This window comes from Nannospalax galili, unplaced genomic scaffold, assembly GCF_000622305.1.
Source record: "Nannospalax galili isolate Female #2095 unplaced genomic scaffold, S.galili_v1.0 scaffold1189, whole genome shotgun sequence".
In the NCBI taxonomy this organism is placed as follows: Eukaryota; Metazoa; Chordata; class Mammalia; order Rodentia; family Spalacidae; genus Nannospalax; species Nannospalax galili.
In genome coordinates this window covers 2,495,983-2,513,918 of record NW_008360313.1, presented here as the reverse complement: position 1 = coordinate 2,513,918, position 17,936 = coordinate 2,495,983, and the positions used below count along the sequence as shown (strand labels likewise).

General features: G+C 47.4%; 1 protein-coding gene across 17 annotated transcripts in view; it reads right to left on the bottom strand.

The window, feature by feature from the left end:
• The window catches only part of Gpr161 (G protein-coupled receptor 161), a 63,777-nt gene that overhangs the window by 5,574 nt on the left and 40,267 nt on the right, over positions 1-17,936 (bottom strand). For 16 of the 17 annotated variants that reach the window (XM_029559503.1, XM_029559502.1, XM_029559507.1 and 13 more), the window contains 4 exons: positions 17,127-17,851; positions 11,269-11,373; positions 9,558-9,677; positions 7,174-7,435 (listed from right to left, as the gene is read on the bottom strand). In XM_029559503.1, coding sequence (XP_029415363.1) covers positions 7,174-7,435; positions 9,558-9,677; positions 11,269-11,373; positions 17,127-17,851 — 1,212 coding nt within the window. Of the gene's footprint in view, positions 1-2,633; positions 7,436-9,557; positions 9,678-11,268; positions 11,374-17,126; positions 17,852-17,936 lie in introns of those variants that run through there. The other variant, XM_029559515.1, reaches the window with a different exon arrangement.

Genomic DNA, 17,936 nt, shown 5'->3' with positions numbered 1-17,936 from the left:
TCTGGAATGGCCCTACCACCCTGAAGGCCCAGGTGTGGTCCTCACTCTGTCTGTGGTCCTGGATATCCAGGCCTTGATGTTGGACCTCTCCCCTAACCAGGCCCCAAGAGAAACATGATTACATTGAAAGACTGCATAGGTTGGAGAATTTGGAAAGAGAATGAATAGCAAACTCACATAGGAACAGGGACAGATTTCACATTGTTGAAGCTTAGTAGTACAGTTTTGTCAGGAAACAATATTAGGGTAAACAGAATTTCAAATTTATATTCTAAGATACAATTACATATTTTTAGTTTGAGAATTCTATCAGTTTAGAGACTGCAGTGTCTACTTCTTTTTTCTTGTTTTTTTAAACTTCCCAGACTGTGATTTTTATCTCTAGAAGTTCAATTAGGGCATAGGTAAAGGCACACTGGGGCTGTAGAAGAACAATAGAAAAATAATGCCTTCTTTTATTGAAAGTAAGTTCATCACTTTCAGTTTAATTAGTAGGCAATTTGAATGTTCCTGATATTTTCAGAAATAAAATATACCAGAGAAGAATTGATGTCAGATGCTAAGAGTAGTACATAACCTGTCTGCAGTTGAGCCATGAACTGTGTCAAAGGTATAGCAAGCATCTATCCTGTATTGGGAACAGGGACATACTGCCACAGGATGGTAGCATACTCCAAGAGTATAGATACCTGCTGCTGGCAGAAGATAGCTTTGTCGTGGAAGAATGTAACTCCAAGTTACTCAGTGGGGTTAGGTTGGATTTCAGCATCCAGCTTTTGCCTTTGTTCAAGGCGATTCTAATGTGAATACCAACATTAGAAAATTTGGTCAATGATAAAAGGGGTGAAGTAATCAGAGATTTAACCAAACCAGGTAACTGCTTGGTTTCTGGAAAGTGCAAAAGTCTCAGTATTTGATTCCCAAAAGACTGCCTGCCCTACTTGTTTGGTCTGGTTTCTCTGGGTTTGTAAAGTGGAGACAATCTTATTTGTCTTCCTCCAGGATCACAGCACACAATGTGATGTCACTTAAACATCCATTACATCAAAGCAGTAGTGTGAATTTGCATCATAAAACTGAGGACAGGCTACTAGGGTCTCAGGTCAAGGGGTAACTTGGCAGGAAAAGCAGCAGAATAAAGGCAAATGGCAGGTATCTGCACTGGTGCAGCACTGGGGGAAGGGTGTGTGACGGGCAGGAGGAATGGGAACTATGTATGTGTTGCTTGTTTTTTTCTGGGAACCTGAAACTGCTCTTATTTATTTATGTGAAAAGAATTAGGTCTCCTACTAGCCATAGCAATTCTATAGATAATTCTGGTAGTTATTACTCATGAGCAGAGCAACTAGACTTTTAAGGACACAGCAAAGACAGAATTGTCCTGGGTGCTTCCAAGATTCAATGGAGGAGGCAGTGGCAGAAAGTTAGGAGACAGGCCCCAGGGTTCACTTAAAAGAGATTACTTCAGTGGTAGCAGGTGAGGCATTCAGGTAAAGATGGGCCTTGTACCAAGGTGTTTCTGTGTCTCTGAAGCTACTTAGCTTCCTTGACCTTTGAGATGAAGGCTCAGTGCATGGATAGATGAAGAAGCACTGATTTCATTAAAAATCAGGTTTGGAGGGGGCTGGAGATATGGCTCAGCGGTTAAGAACACTGGCTGTTCTTGCACAAGACCATGTTCTAGTGTAGAACGTGGCAGTGTAACAATAATCCATGAGCTCAGTTGCCTTGGGGAATTTATGAAAAAGTCATAGATGGATATATCCAAGTGACTTTAATATGAGCATCCCTACCCCCAATTCTGCAGTAATCTCCCTCTTGCTTAGTCCTCTTTTTAGTCCATGGGGAGCTGAGATAGGAATATGACTGTAGAACATGACGGAAAGGGACAGGCATCCAGAAAAGTCCATGAGCTTAAGTTCAAGTGCAAATTGACAATTTCCACAGCTACACATATTCCAAAAACATTTAATCAGGTAAATAAAACTATTCTAAATACACTTTTACTTATTCATAAATATTGATTTATATATAATAACCCTAAACATGTTCATCTTCAAAAACACATTCAAAAACTTCTAGTTAAATATATTCAGGATTAGCTTGGATTGTTTTATTTTAATTTTATTTATTTTATTGGGACAAGTTCTCCTTGTAGCCCCAGCTGGCCTGGAACTCACTATGTAAACCAGGATGGTCTTGATCTCAGAGTTCCACCTGCCTCTGCCTCCCAAGTGCTGGGATTAAAGGCGTGTTCTACCATGCCCAGTTTTTTAACCACTTTTTCTTCCAAGTGTCTATCATCAGAACAGCACAAGACTCTCCTTTAAGCATGCCTATACCACTGATGGCTACATCCATTTCCAGGCACGCAGGATTTCTACCACACTTAACGTGGTCTTGTCCCTCAAGTCCTCTGGGACTTTTTTTCCTCTGGGAGGAACTGACTCACCTGTAATTTTTGGTGGTTCGAATGGTGTCAAAAGGAAAACTGTAAGTGGCTGCTAATTCCCAAGCCATTAATACTGCTTTTTAAAAAAATGCATTTTGAAATAAACACAGCTTGGTGTATTATATTTTCCTAAAAATTACACTGACCAAAACTGTGCTCTTGGTAATTTTGTATGGATTGGTCCTGTGCTTTGAATTCTTGCCAGAAAATCAGTTGCCTTACTTTGGACCTTCAGTTTTTTTAAGCCTGGCCAACAGATATTAATACCCAAAAACCCCTTGGTTCTTTTCACCTAGCTAATGAAGTCCAGCTGGCCTACTGTGATAAGATGACTTTTAATCCCCATTTCTCATCCTTGAACGACAAAGCTAGCTCCTTCTTTCTCATGACCAAGACCTGGGATTTGGCCCTGACTCTGGCTCACCTCACTTTGAGACCTTGGTTTCCCTTGACCATCCTGGAGTCTATGTATCCCCTCTCACTGATCCCCAGGACAATACCAACCTGATGCTTCTTGTAGTCCTTGATGGGCTAATCACAACCACGGTCCATGGCTCAGGTAAAGACTTGATTTCCCCTTTCCCTCCCACAGGCTTCCTAGGGTTTGTTCACATTCTGATAATGGTATGGACCTGTACTCCCTCTGCCCCTTCCCCCAGAAGCCTGGAAGACTAGTGCTTCTGGGGACCAAGAGCCACAATTCACCATCACTGCTGGACAGAGTGGTCTTCAGCACCTAAAGGCACTTTGAGGGGAGAATTCTTTTCTTGGTGTAAGGAAGGTCAAGGCTGAATTGATGTGATTTGGGGCTTTACACATTATCTTTGACTCAGGGCAATGTATAAATAGTTCAGCTTTTTGCAATCACGCCATTAACATGAAAGGAAGACTTTAATAGAAAAGCTCATTTTGTTCCTGCAAACCTCTTGTGTTCCGAATGCTACTCAGCCTTTGCACCCTCCTTTCTACTGCCTTCCCTTCCTCACCGCATCACTTCCCAGAAGTCTTTTTGCACTGCATAGCAAACAATTCTGGCAACAGCCCTCAACATCAACTTAGTTATCCTACATTGGCTAGTTATCTTTCCAAGAGTCTCACTTCTTGTTAGAGATCCCTCTAAAACAGGAAGGCTTCAGCTCCATCAGTTACCCCATATCCTGTGCTGGAAACTCCACAAGCATGTCTTCCCGTAGTCCATACAATCACCTTATGAGGGCAGCATTCCTGTATTGTGTCCCCATGTACAAATAGATTACAAAATTTCATTTTACAGATGTAAGAATACTGAATGACTTGCCCAGGAATACTAGCTAGTAAGTGGCAGCCAGAGATCTGAACTTACACCCATCACCATACCCCATCTGCACACTGAAGCAAGGGGGAGATAGAGCATCTCAAGTTCCCAACTAAGTACCTAGCACAAAATAGGCTCTTAGATGTTCAAGTAGGACTTAGCACATGCTACTTGTTGACCTCTTGTTTAGCCACATCACCCTTACTATTCCTTCCATGCAGGAGATAGATAAGGCTCAAGGCTGGACACATTTCAGTTCATTGTAAGGTCCACCTGAGGAATGTCCCTAATTTGTAGTCGTCTGTCTCAGAAGCACATTGTTCATTTGGAAGAAACCCTCACACAGCTGTATCTTAACAGACTCGCAAGATCCCTCACTGTAGCAATGCTTTTGCCTCTTGTCCTGACCCAAACAACAGTGCCCTATTGCAAATACTGAGTTAATCTCATTGGTGGTGGTCTAATTCTTTGCTGGGAGGTGAAACCACATACAAATGAGAATCTAAGAACATTAGCACCAGGTAACCATGGTCCTAAGGGTCCTCCACCCTGCCTGTCCCAGGAGCATTATTTCACTTAGGAGCACACAGCTCAGTGCAGGCAGAACCTGTGAACTCGAATGGGTTCACATAAGGTAGGGATCACCTGCCAAGGCCAAGGCCTGCAGTCCTTGGGCTCAGAGGGGAAGAGCTTTCTGCCTGCAGCCAACAAGTCTCCATGTTAATCATCTTGTGTCTCACAACCACACTGCTGCCACCTTGTGTCTTAGGTCCTGAATCCCAGTGCTGATTGTATGCACTGTAGTGGGGGGGGGGGGGCAAGCCTTCGGGGATACAGCAGCCCCCATAGCTGGCATCAGGAGCACAGCACAGGAGGCAAGTCAGGGGGAAGTCTTGATAAAAAACTTGTCAGAATCCAAAGACACAGGACTGAGGTATTTAAGCATCAAGTAACCAACTGTCCTACCTGCCCCTACCCATGGGTTCCCTCAGGAAAACCTCAGTCCTGCCACTGTACAGTACTTTGCAGTTAATGGGGCTGGGTTTAGTTGGGTTGCTGGGCTTCTACACAAATGCAAGTGTTCTCCAAAGGAGGATGATAGAATGTATGGACTACCTCTTCTCTCTCCCCACCCACTTCTCTCTCTAGCTTAAATGGGAAAATTGGAATTCCTGAATATGAAACAAACTCTAAAACAAAACAGCTCAGTCACCTATTTCACAGACCTATCCTTAGCACCTTGGCTGCAGTACTCATCTGATTTGGAGCACAGTTTTGTAATATTTGCCTGATGCTCTGCATCAGCATCAGTATCTCCCAGGCATCTCTTTTAGATGGCAAGCACTCTGGTATTACCATGTATTGAGGTGCTCTGCAGACCTGCAGTGTCAGATGAGTGAATGAATGGGCCTCACTCAATTTAAAAACAAAAAAAGGAGGAGCATGACAGTGAAACGCAATGTTTCTAGGTTAGTTTTTTGCTGTTCCAGCAAATATGGGGTCAGCCAGGAGGGCTCAGAGGCCTCGGGATCTTCTATAGAGCCCAGCCCAGGGCAATCAGGAAAGAGCTCTCCAACCTTTGGGTCTTAAGCCAATTTATTGCACTAACTGGCAACTCATCCCAGAGGTCAAGGTTTCTGTCCACCTTTTGTGCATACTGGTTAGTAAGGAATATGATCCCTTCAGACAGAAAAGGGTATATACGGAATATATAAACATACACAGGAGTGCTGCCAGGAGCAACAGCAGCACCTGGCCTCTACTGCCTACTACTTCCTCTAGAACCTCTCCAGCCCCCAGCACTACTGACCCAGAGTTGGTGGTGTTAATGAAATTAACTGCACAGAAGCAGGCCCCATGGTTCATGTCTTCTGTATCCTACAAACCGGGGGACCAGAGGAAAAAGACACTGCACCACTAGCAGCTGTGCAGATCCTAAAGAAAACACTTGAAAGGTAATTCACTTTCTGGAATAGCTGCCTAGTAGCAGACAGGGCAGGTTCACCTTGGAGTCTACCTCTGCTCACCAAAGCAAGGAGAGTCCTGAACAACGCTTATTTAAGCACCCAGACTCAGAGGAAGGGGACTGACTGGCTTCCAGAGTCACCACAGCAACCACTCAACCAAACTACTGGTTCTAGCTCAAAGAGAGACCGAGGGGGCCAAGCCAACAATCCCACCTGCCCTCCCCCTCAGCTGCAGGACCCTCTTTCTTCACACTTGTGTCTCAGTGGTTGGCATTCAGTTGTTTGCATTGCTCTAAACAATCGAGTGGTACCAGAACACAGGACCAGAGTGGGCAGGTAGCTTTTCGTGTGCTCACTAGGGCCACACTCAAAAGCATACAAATGCTGGTTCATGGGTCATGTTTCAGTTTGTTCCCATCTCTGTTACAAATTCAGAAGACATCAAAGACCAGAGCTGGAATCATTTCACAAACAACCTAGAGAAGTAACAGTATATGTAAGTGACACATGCAAAGGCCAAGCTACACCAATAACCGAGGTTGCAAACTCAGTTCCTTTTACCTTAGGCCTGCCCCAAGTTGAGGCCACCTGTGTGTTTGTTAGTCACTCAAGCATCTCATTTTGTATGTCATGAGTTGCCCCCCGCCCCCGCAGCTTGACATCACAGCCCCAGTCTTGTGATAGACCCTGACCAATTGTTTTTATTCAATTGTTTTTTAAATTCTGGAAATGAAATACCTGGTACTCTCCCTTCTGTCTTTTATAGTGGTTTCTCCCTTTTCAAATACCAAAGAATCAACAAGGAGGTGGATGGGGTGGGGCCCATCCTAGATGGCCTGTGGGCTGTTCCTACTTGCATCAACAGGAGGTCCCACCAAGGCTAAGTCATAACCAGGGCAAGAGAGATCTAGAGTGCTCTGCTCTTGAGTGCTCTCTGGACCATCTAGTGCTGGTAACCCCACAGTCTAGATCAACCCCCATGGAGCCCTGGATGGGCTTGCAATACTGAGAGGGGCTGTGCTGTCCTGTGAGGTCACTGAGCAGGGTTCACCTCCGGAAGCCTCTCTGAGAGTATGTGTGACTGGACCAGGCTGGGTACAGGTTATGAAGATGATCCACAGGGTGGCTTCCTGTTAAGCCTGTGGTCTCTAGTTCCCCAGTATACCCCACCTCCCCAAGCCCCAGTCACATCTCCAGCTGCTTTTTCTTTGTGCTTTGAAAGTCTCTGGGTCCATCCCTGGGACCTAGAAGCAGCCCACATGTGCTCTCCCAGCAGGTACTAAAGTCAGAGACTTGGAGACAATTTCAGTCCTTCTGGTGGCTGTACACCAGATGTTTCCTTCCCCACATTTGTCCCACTGAGAGAGATGATGTGTTCCAGGGCCCTGGCACAGGCAGTAGGGGGAATCCTTTCACACTCCAGTAGCTCTGCTGTGGCCCCAGTCCCCTGAGCCCCTCACCTCTGTTCTGCAGCTAAGATGTTCCCTTCTTCAATGCTCTGTAGCTGCAGCCTCTGATTCATTAGAGTCCTACTGCCTCGGCGGCCCCCAAAGCCAGCCCCTGGGACAGTCCGTGCTGTGAACAAGACCCCTGGCAAGGCCTCCTCCCCAAATAAGTTGATTTTAGCTTCAGCTTCAATGGCTTTAGCCAAGCTGGCTGCATAACTGTCCAAGGACTTGTGTACTTCAGCCTTCACATGAAGAACAGAGTGCTTGGCAGCCTCTGTGGGGAAAAGCAGAAAGGTGAGCAGAGGAAGACCCATGACCATCCCAGCAATAAGACTGACCTCTGTTGACTTGCTTCGCTGCCCCAGGGAGGGGAGGGGAGCTGGGGATTACAGAAGGGTTTTGAAGTCAGATTCCCCAGGCTAAAACTCTGGTTTCCCAATTTACCACCCAAGAAATGCTAGGTGTTAACTTGAGTTTCAGTTTCTTGGTCTGTAAAGAGAACTCTCTTACCTCATAGGGTTACTGTGATGAATGAGTGAATTCTCTCTAAGATGTTTAGCCTAGGACTGGCCCCTAGAAAAGCCTTGATTAACATTTCCACTAATGCTATCACAATGTTTACATCTTTTAATGACTTTTGTTCTTTTGGCCCTCTGGAAGAGCATAGTGTCTGGTCATAAACTTGCACAGACACAAATGTTACGTCTCTGGCTCTCCATTTCACTCAGAGCTTACCTACATGTAGAGACCCTCATGTTTGGAAATGGCAGTTGACACAGTTCCTGCACCTACGTCTAATTAGGACCACTGACAACTATGAATGGGAAAGAGGAATGAAGGTGGCACTTAACTTCACAGCCTTTGTTACAGACCTCACTGCCTAACGCTCAGGATGTCTGGGGGAGTAACTTCTCACATTTTCTGGAGAACAAGCAATTTGTACCCTACTCTCTGGGAGGGAAGAGTAGAAGACACCTGGCTCCGGGAAGGTGTCAATCCTTGCAGTTAGGAATTAAGAGTTTAAAACAGAACTCTCTCCTGGGTTTTAGCACCAAAATGTTACAAATAGGAATGGAAAGACTCACAGGTGGAAAAGAAAAGCAACCAACCTCAACAATCCAAATTGACCTTTATTAGTCAATGAGGGGGACTACTGACCAGTGGGAGTCCGCAGTAGCCACACATGCCACACAGCAGGGGAACTTAAGTACCTTTGTGCATATAAATTGAGTCATGGGAGTTGGGTAAAGGATTTAGGGCCCTCATTCCCCCTCCACAGAAGGACTTGTTTGCAGAGCTTTATGGTTTAGGGGTTCCTGGACAGATTTGTTTTCAGAACAAGAACAGTTTGTGATTGGGGTGTTTGTGGGGCTCTCCCTTTGCTTGCTTTCAGCACCTGCAGAGGGTGCTCTGCCCTATGACCAACCTGCCCCATGATGGAGACACAAAGGGGTGGCTTGGCTGTGTGGTTGGGGATCTGGAGAAGAGTCTGACTCCCTTTAATATAAACCCGCAAGGCAGCTGGCTAGCTCTACTCTTAAATCTGCTTTGCCAGAGAAGCAGATGCTTAAATATCTTCCTCTCTGACCTCCTCATTCTGAATTCAGGAAGAGGGGTGGAAGGGGAAATTAACAATGGATCCACATTTATTTTCATATTCAGCATTTATGTCATAAGGCCCTGGGGCTTTACCACATTGATGTCCCTGTTATGCCAGTGGCTCTTCTCACTTGGTGAGATTTCAAATGAAAAGAGATTCTTACATCCCGGGCAGCCTGACTGGCATCTCTGTCACTGTCTACTTATCATGTTGGAATGGGAAACTAACCCAGGTCCCCGAGGCAACAAGGGTGCTGGGTGTCAATAGGTGAAGTGAGGAGCGCAGACAATGGATGCATATCCTCACAGGGCTCAAGTACTCAGGTACACTAGTCAGTGTTGGGGTAAACATCAGGATGGCAGTTTGGCCTCCATTCACAGGGCCTTCTTTCCACTATGAATCAGCAGGCTCAGAGGAGCAGCTTCAGATCTATAACTGCACATCACCAATAAAGGAAAGAAACTAGGGAGGGCTCAGAAACTATTCTATCCAATCAGGCTGTTTCCCAAGGGAGATGTAAATTGGAATTTGAGCTTGTGCTGTGTGTGTGTGTGTGTGTGTGTGTGTGTGTGTGTGTGTGGTTTTCTACGGTTGTATTAACCTGTTTGCTACTTGCTGAGTCAGGTGCCTGTGGGGACTGGAGATGAGTAAGATCAGCAGGGCTGTACTACTCAGGGATGAGCAGAGGTGATGTAGCCCTAGTATGTTTGGGGGCAAAGGTCTAGCTGAGCTAAGAAAACTTCCCAAGATCCCCTCCTTGTCCCTATGTTTTACTGTAGCAGTCCCATAAACCCACCTTTGATCTGTTCCACTTCATCCTCAAATGTCACAGAGCTCCTCCTCTTGGGTGGGCAAGTGCAGTGGGAGGGAGGGTTGTCATCAGACGCACAATCTTCCAGCAGCATCACATCCGTCCCTAAGGCGAAGGGCAGACTGTGCACATGTGACTAGAAACACTGAGGCTGCCTTTTCCCCCTCTCTGCATACCTCATGACCCTGTCTCCCAATCCTTCAATCCCACAAGCAGGTGCAGCCAACTGTCCTGCAGCATCTGCCTAAGAGAGAAACAGCCTGTGTATCATCCCATTCTGGAAGTTTGCAGACAGGGGTGGGGCCACCACACACATCATAGCACCTGAGGAACAACATCCAAGGTACCCGAGGTGGTGCTCTGGCCTGTGCATGCACACACACACACACACACACACACACACACACACACACAGTGTAACCCCCCTCAACCCCTCATACACAGTCACCTCTGCCTTGGCTTATGTTTCCTGTTACTCTAGGATACTGTCATGAAACCCTTGGTGGGGAGAGGGTAGGCCTGTGGCTGGCTCCTACATGGGGTCATCAGTCAGAGAGAATTCTCTGTGGTGCAGGATCTTCCCTCAGGATGGCCCCTCATCTGGCAGCGCAGAGGGCTCAGAACACACAGAATCCCAGGGACCATTGGCAGTACTGCTCCCTAGCTCTGCACCCTCTGTGATTTGAAAGAATGGTCTCTGCCTCCGCAGGCTATTTCCCCATGTTCAGTCAACATTCACTCACTGAGCCCTGCCTTGGCCAGGGCCTGGGCTCAGCTCAGCTAGGTCCCCAGCCCCAGAGATGACTTTTCAAAGGCTCCCAGGAGAGCTAGTGGAGAAGCACCCACTGTAGAGCTTGCTGCTTGTTCTGGGATTTGGTACCACTCCCACCATAGTCCAGAACATCAACCAGCATCAGCCTCAGAAGTAGCCAGCTGACTCTGTTCTCGTACCTGGATCTGTGAACTGGGTGGATGAGGAGCCACTGCCAGCCTCAGTCCATATGACTCCCACCCAGCGCCCCTCAGTAAAAACAGACTGTGGCCTTCAGGACTCCCCACAAACACAGGAGCAGAAGGACTGTGCAAGCTCTCTGGCAGTAGTAGCTAAAGGGCATGGCTGGAGGATGTGTGGTGATGTGCTTCTTCTGGTAGCTGGAGTTCCCCCTAGAGAGGCAGGGCATAGAACAAGCAAGGCCAGCCGACCTGGGCAGAGGGCTTCTTCTGTGCCAGGGCCTGAGATAAGTTTTCACACTCATATACCTTTTAATTTTCACAGCCACCCTTTGATAAGGGAACAATTACCCCCATTCCCAAATGGGGAAACTAAGATGTAGAGATTCAGCAACTTGCCTAAGACCCACAGCTCCTAAAAGGCCAGCAGGAAGCTGAGAATCAGGTAAGTTGACTCCAGGGCCTGACCGGCCAAATGGCTATTACATTTAGAGTAATGCATAGGCTTTTCATAGGCTTTCATTTACCTTCAAGCTCCCATAACACCACGTGGCAGGAGAGCAGGAACTGAAAGACCCATTTAATAAAGGAGGGAATAGAGACACAGAAAAGCTGCAGGGCTAAGAGCCACGACTAGAAACCGAGCTTGCCCCTCCTCCTCCCAGCAAACAGATGAGTTTCACAGCAGCAATTTCACCTGCATCAGGGAAACCCAGGTGAGAGCTGTGGGAGGCATGAAGGTTACCTGAGTCCTGAGAACAGCTGAAGCCAGTGTCACCAGTGCTGCTGCTGTGTCCCAGGGGTTGGGCACCTGCCATGAGTGCCGTGAGGTGTGGGGACAGGCCCAGGTCTGAAAGGCGAAGTTGGCATTGATTGTATAAACACAGGTTGCTTGGGTGGGCATCTGCTCCCATGTTGGGCAGCTGACTCTATGGTTTCAGTCCCCCAATAGGGGCTCTATTCCACATGCTCTCCCTTGCAAACTCAGTCCTGACCCACTGAAAGACAGAAGACCTTGGCTGTTCCCTGACTTTGCCCCTCATTCCCATCCTGTTTCCATCCTGCTTCCTCAGGACTTACTAAACTCCCCACAGGGAAACCTCTTAACCTTGTGAGACACCAAGGCAAGCAAGCAGAGGAAAATCTAAGGTAAGCAGTCCTGTGAGGAGACCTTCCAGTTACACATGGGAAATTGAACCTTTAGGTTTACCCTCAGGAATCCTACTTAAATATTCAAAAAAAGTCTTCACATGATCTGGGTGAATCTCAGCACTCTGGAGGCAGGGGCAGGTGAGATCGAGGCCAGTCAGGGCTACATTAGCAAGTCCCAGGCCAGCTGAGACTACAGGAAAACCCTGTCTCAAAAGACCAAAAAAGTCTTTCCAAAGGTGGAGTTTGTAGAAGTTGGAAAGCAAAAGAATGAAGACAAAAGAGAGTAACTCAGGATAGAGAGGTTGGTGGGAGGCCTGGAAAAGCCTCCTTCTCATTCAGGGCTGCAGGCAGGTGGGCTCTGACTCCAACTCACTTCAGTTATCTGATCCCAAGTGTTGGCAAAAGAGCAGAGAGAGTGAACCAGGGGGCTGTGGCATTGGAGACCCCAGGGGCAGAGGGACCCAGTCAAAACTGAGGAAATAAAATAATGGAAGTTACAGGAGGACTCTTCCCCAGGAAAACCAGTCAGCCCCCCAAAAGACATGTTGGCGGAGACAGCAGGTAGCCTGTGAGAGGGCTCGGCTGGACCACCCTACAGTCCAGCTGCCTGCTAGCCCTACCTCACCCCAGCCTTCTCAATGGCTTTCCAGTGTCCTATTATTAAAGTTGAAGGGATGGCCAAGGACCACCATGCAGTTAAAGAAAGGCACCAGCATAGCAGAGAGATTTTTTTTTAAAGGAAGAAAAATGGATCTAAGGGCAGACAGTGCAAGGATCTTAAGAAAGAAAAGATGATAATTAAGTACCTCATAAAGTTCAAAAAATAATAAAGCCATTAAAAAGAGCTAGGGGCTATTAAAAAATAAATATGGACATAAAAAGCTCTTAGAAATAAAAAACATAGGCCTGAGAGATTGAATGTCTGCTGTGGTTTGTGCCCCTGAAAGTTCATGTGATGGGAAGTCAGTCTCCAAGACCAGAGTGTCTGAAGGTGGGGCCTAATGAATAGACTAATGTGGTTATCACTAAAGGGAGTCAGTTACCCGAGAATGGCCTAGGTATAAAAGTGAGCTTGGCCCCTCATTCTCTCTGTTTTTGCCCTCTCTTGACTTCCACCTTCTACCATGAGAGAACACAGACATAGACCCTCACCAGATGACAGTGCTGAGCTCTTCAGACTTCCCAGCCTCCGGAATCATAAGCCAAATCTAAATCTCTGTTCATTATAAATAATCAATCTCCAGTATTTTAGTACAGTAGTAGAAAACAGACTAAGGCACGGTCATAGAGTACACTCTTGTATTCTCATGCCGTATATTCTCAGATAGGAGAAACTCTGCTCTTTAATTTTATCCATCCTCATGTTTCTGTGGGTGCAAGGTGATAGAACATACTCTTTCCTTTCTTCCCTGAAGACAAGGAGAAAATGGTGGGGGTGACATGACACAATCACAGCTGGCTTCTCTCAGAACTGCCTTTTCCCATAAGGAACTTTCTCTTTGATTTTCAGCTTTTCTGGGGGTTGGTTACAAGGCTAAGACTAGAACCTGAGCTCTCCCCTGCACCTGACCACCCTCTCTGGGAGCTTGGCCTCTGAGCATGGTTATGTTTAACAGGAGGCCTGATGGGGAGTGGAGTCCTTGAATGCCACCTCCTGGCAACTGGGATGGTGGTGGCCACAGTGGGTTTGGACACCATTTCTGAGGCTGCAGCAAAAGCCAGGAAGATGTCTTGGTCTCCTCTAGTGAGAGGGATCACTTGAGCCAGACCACTGTGGCTCAGCTGCAGGCCTGGAGATGGGCAGTGAGACTGTATCTCTCTTCCTGTGTTTATCCAGCATTTCCCACTGAAGAGCAGACATAACTGCTCTGAGATGTCACATGGAGCAACACCATATTTTGTGGGGCTGGGCGAGGTCCAATACTCCCCCCCCCCAAAAAAAAACACCCTCAAAGGCACTAATGCATTTTAGAAGCTGAAGAATGGACAGGATTCTGAGAAGCAGCGGGCACTGAACCTAAGAAGACCAGGATGTGAGATGCCACCAAGAGAGAAACTTAGAAAAGCAAGGTAGGAAAACTCAAAGGCCCCAGGGTTACCCCTTCCTTCTTCTCTCCAAGACCTCTCCAAGTAACCAGGGACAGGAGGCACCTTCCTCTTAGTGAATGACAGATAGTACCTTCCTTTCCAGTAGAAAACTGGAGAGGTTCTGCCCTCCGTCATAGGGGCCTCAAGTGTAGCCCCAGGTGAGAGGGCGATCTCCACAGCTGGGGACAGGGGTTGTTGTTGGGCTCCTGGGCTCTGGCTGAGCACGGGGGTCTGCATCACTGGGAGTGGGCTCCACTAGAGTAGAGCACTGTGTGCTTGCTGCTTCTCCTTCCCTCTCCCTGCCAGAAGCCCCCTGTCAGCTTCCAGTCTGTATTACAGTTCAACATCCTAAGACTGAGAGTTAGTACTCAGCTCACCTTTTAGCACTATTTGAAAGCAACCTCCAGGCCAAAGCTGCCCCACCACCAGGAAATGGCACTGCCTGGCAACCTCCCGGTGTCCGGGAGATCTCAATTCCTACATGAGACCTCATTGTGAACTTCTGCTAATGAGACCTCAGAAGAAGAAGGGCTTGGTGGATCAGTGACAGCACACGGCCCCCCCCCCCCCCCCGAAAAAACCATTCTGTGTTGGGGTACAGGAGAAAAAAATCCCCCCCCGGAAAAGCATCTTTAGTTTGAGGTGAATAGGAAAACTAAAATCCACCGGTAATGGCTGAACTCTGATCTGCATGAAACAGCACTGTCATGCGCTTGGAAAGCTGTTGGCTCCTGAATCAGCCAGGACGGTCCAGGCACATGTGGAATTCTGCTTGTCATAGCCCATTAGAAACTTTTAGGAAAGCTTCTAATTCCACTTACGCATTTTTTGGGTGAAAAGTTTTTAAGTGTTGCACAAGTGGAGACCTAAAACTGAGTACAAGTCATCTTTTGTACCCCTGACAGATACCAGGGCACTTGACTTCCCCAAGGGTGGAGAGCAGAAGCGGGCTCGCAGCAGAGGAGGAATGTGATTCTCTGCATTTAAGAATCAGTTGCAGTTCAAAGCCCTGTGCACAGAGGGCAGTGGCATGGTCTGATGAGCCTGAGACTGAGGGGCCAAGACATGCATGAAGGCCAGGATGGCCCCGCCCCACCAGGAAGACAATGGTTATTCCTGGCATGGATGGCACAGGGTGTGCTGCTGGGATGGACCCACATTCTGCCTTGCTCTCCAGCACCTATTGTACTGATGCCTGAGCTACGATCAGGCCCTCAGAACCAGTGCCCACTCCCAGTCCTGGAGAAGCCAAGGTTTCAGAACCCATTATCCCACAGGGCTGATTTCTCTGAACAAGGCTGAGACCGCCAGTGGCTTCGGGCTTGCCAACCTAACCACAGCTGGTGTTTTCTGCCAGCTCCCACAATCTCGCAGCCTCTTCTAGGACAATCAAAAGCAACTTGCATAGAAAATTTTGGCCACAAAGCAGATGCTCCTTTTTGTTCTGTCTACTCTTTCCTCTCTCATTCTGTCACTTTTTCCCCCTTTCTACATTTTTAGTTTTGTTGGAATAGAAAATATCTATTGGTTTTTGCCAAGAAGGTAAATGATTATCATAAAATCTGAACAAATAAATTTGCCAATAAAATGATTATTGTAGGGTGTGGTGGCACATGCCTTTAGTCCCAGCACTCAAGAGGTAGAGACAAGACTGTGAGTTCAAGACCAGCCTATTCTACATGGAATTCCAGGGGTTATGTGATGAGACCCTGTCTCAAAAAACACCCCCCCCCCAAAAAATGATTATTGTAAAATCTGAACAAAAAAGTTTGCCAGTCAAATGCAGGCTTGCAAATAGTGGGGGGGAGGGGGGCGACATTTCAAATTTCTAAATAATGGGATATGGAGAATTTTTTTTACTCCTATGGTCAAATAAAAGTCCCAGACTTCTCCTGTACAAAAAGAGCACTCCAGTCCAAGAAGTACGGCAGTGAGGCAGGTGCCAAATGGACAGGACCTCCTGTCATTTCTAGCCCTGAGTGTTTATAGTAATCAGGAACCATGTCTTTTTCCCTCTTGAGGGTAGTAGTGGGGAATCTCTATTTCCTGAAGAAGAAAAACTAGCTAGATGGTTTGATAAGGTGATCAGTCATCTGGCAAGAGTTGAGAACTACAGGCTGAAAGAGGTACCCTCAAAAGCTTGTTCCAAAAGCCTGACTAGAAGATAGTCTCCCTCAGCGTGGCCCTAAAATTCCTGCCGCCTTGCCCGGAACAACACAGCCATAACCGTGGAGGGCAAGATACACCAATGCATGCTAGACTGAGAAAAATAGGATCTTTCCCAGTCTCAAGAGTCTATTCTGTTGCATCCATTAATTAAAATGGAACAACAGCAACTGTACAGTGGAGAAAGCTCACAGACCAAACCTGACCAAGAGGTCAAGGTAACTTAACTAGTAATAAAACATACAGACACATGTGCCCCGATCTGATGCATGAACAGGAGCCCATCACCCCTACAGCATTCTTGGAGCACTAGAAGACCTATTCAGGAGCACTCTACAAAATGCCTGAACAACGCGTTACAGAAGTGTGAAGGTAGGGCCAGGGGTAGCTCACTGGCAAAGCACTTTCCCGGCATGTGAGTGTCTAGGTTTGATCTGGTGTCACAGTTATGCAAGATGGTAAGACTAAGGGAAGTTCCCTGCACTATTTTTCCAACGCTCCTGTAAATCTAAAATGTAACAAGATAAAAAGCTGGAAAAAATGTAATTCCTGGCTAGAACAACTCTGGATCTTGTCAAGGGCTTTAGGACTAATGCTGGATCAGCTACCAGATGGAGTAGCCTTGACTACAGGTCAGTGACACCTCAGTTAGAAGGCTATGGTTTGGCATCGACACCCCCCAGATTATCAGGGACCATTTAAGGAAATTGCTCCCCTGGGAGGGAAAGCCCAAGATGACAAGTGTTTGATAGGAGGGACAGGCTGAGTGAGCCATCAAAGGACGGGGAGAGTGCCAAAAAGAAGGGACACTGGAAAGCATTTGCCCAGCAGGGAGGCGGCTTCACTCAAGGCTTGGATTCTTTTTTCTCTACTAAAAAGAGGCTATATCCTGCAGACCATGAAGCCCTGGCTGGGGTCCCAGAAAGCAGATCTCTGAATCATGATGTTCCCTGTCTAATTCTTTGAGAATGTACAGCAGGGGCTCTGCTGGCCTCCTCCTCAGCAGGGCTTTGAGCAGCTAAGAGGTAGGCAGGTACTTGGAAGTCACTGTGGCTACTCTGGTGTGGTCCTTCCCTGCAGAAAATCTGTGCTTTGAGCCTTGAGGCCACAGTCATCCTGAGAACTCATCCACTGACAGCCCCTAAGCAGCTGAAAAAGTCCCCAGAAGACATCTGCCTCAGGACATTCCCAAATTACCTGTGATCCTGTTGGAAATGCTGAAGAGCCTGGAGGTTCTCTGTCGCTGCACAAATGACTCCCGGTAGTAACGATCCCCAAAACACATGCCCAGGAGCTCCTTGCGAACAGTCTTGTTCCAGAGTCCATAGATCAGAGGATGACAGATGGCACTAGTAAAGGACAGCCATGTGGCCCAAGTCTCCAGTGTCGGGGAGACATAGTTCTTCCCCCAGAGTGCCTCAGAGGTGATGACAACCATGTAGGGGCCCCAGGTGACCATGAAGGCACCAATGACCACCAGGATGGTGATGAGGGCTTTGCACTGGTTGGCCGAGTAGACCACGCCCTGAAAGGCATTTCTCCTACTGCCTGAAGAGGAGGTAGAGGTACTGGAATTTTTCCTCCCACTCCTCTGGGCGTCCTCCTCCACAATGACCACTGTGCCACAGTGCACCTTGCGGGCCTTGACTCTGGCTACACGGAAGATGAAGCCATAGCACACCAGCATGATGACGAAGGGGAACAGGGCACACCAGATCTGCCAGAAGACAGTGTAGCCAGGCTCCCGGTACCATGCAGCCACACACATCCACTTGAATTCATCAAACTCCACTGATGACCAACCAAATAGGGGCGGCAGGCAGCCAATGAGGGAGTGAAGCCAAATGTAGACAAGAGCCATCACAGCTCTGTTCCCCGTAATCTTCATAGGATACACCATCGGGTACAGGACAGCATAATAGCTAGAAAAAGACAGGGAGAGATAAGAGGAGTCACAGGGAGATAGGGTGCCCTGCTTTCCTGAGTTGGGGTTCCTGTGTGCCATGA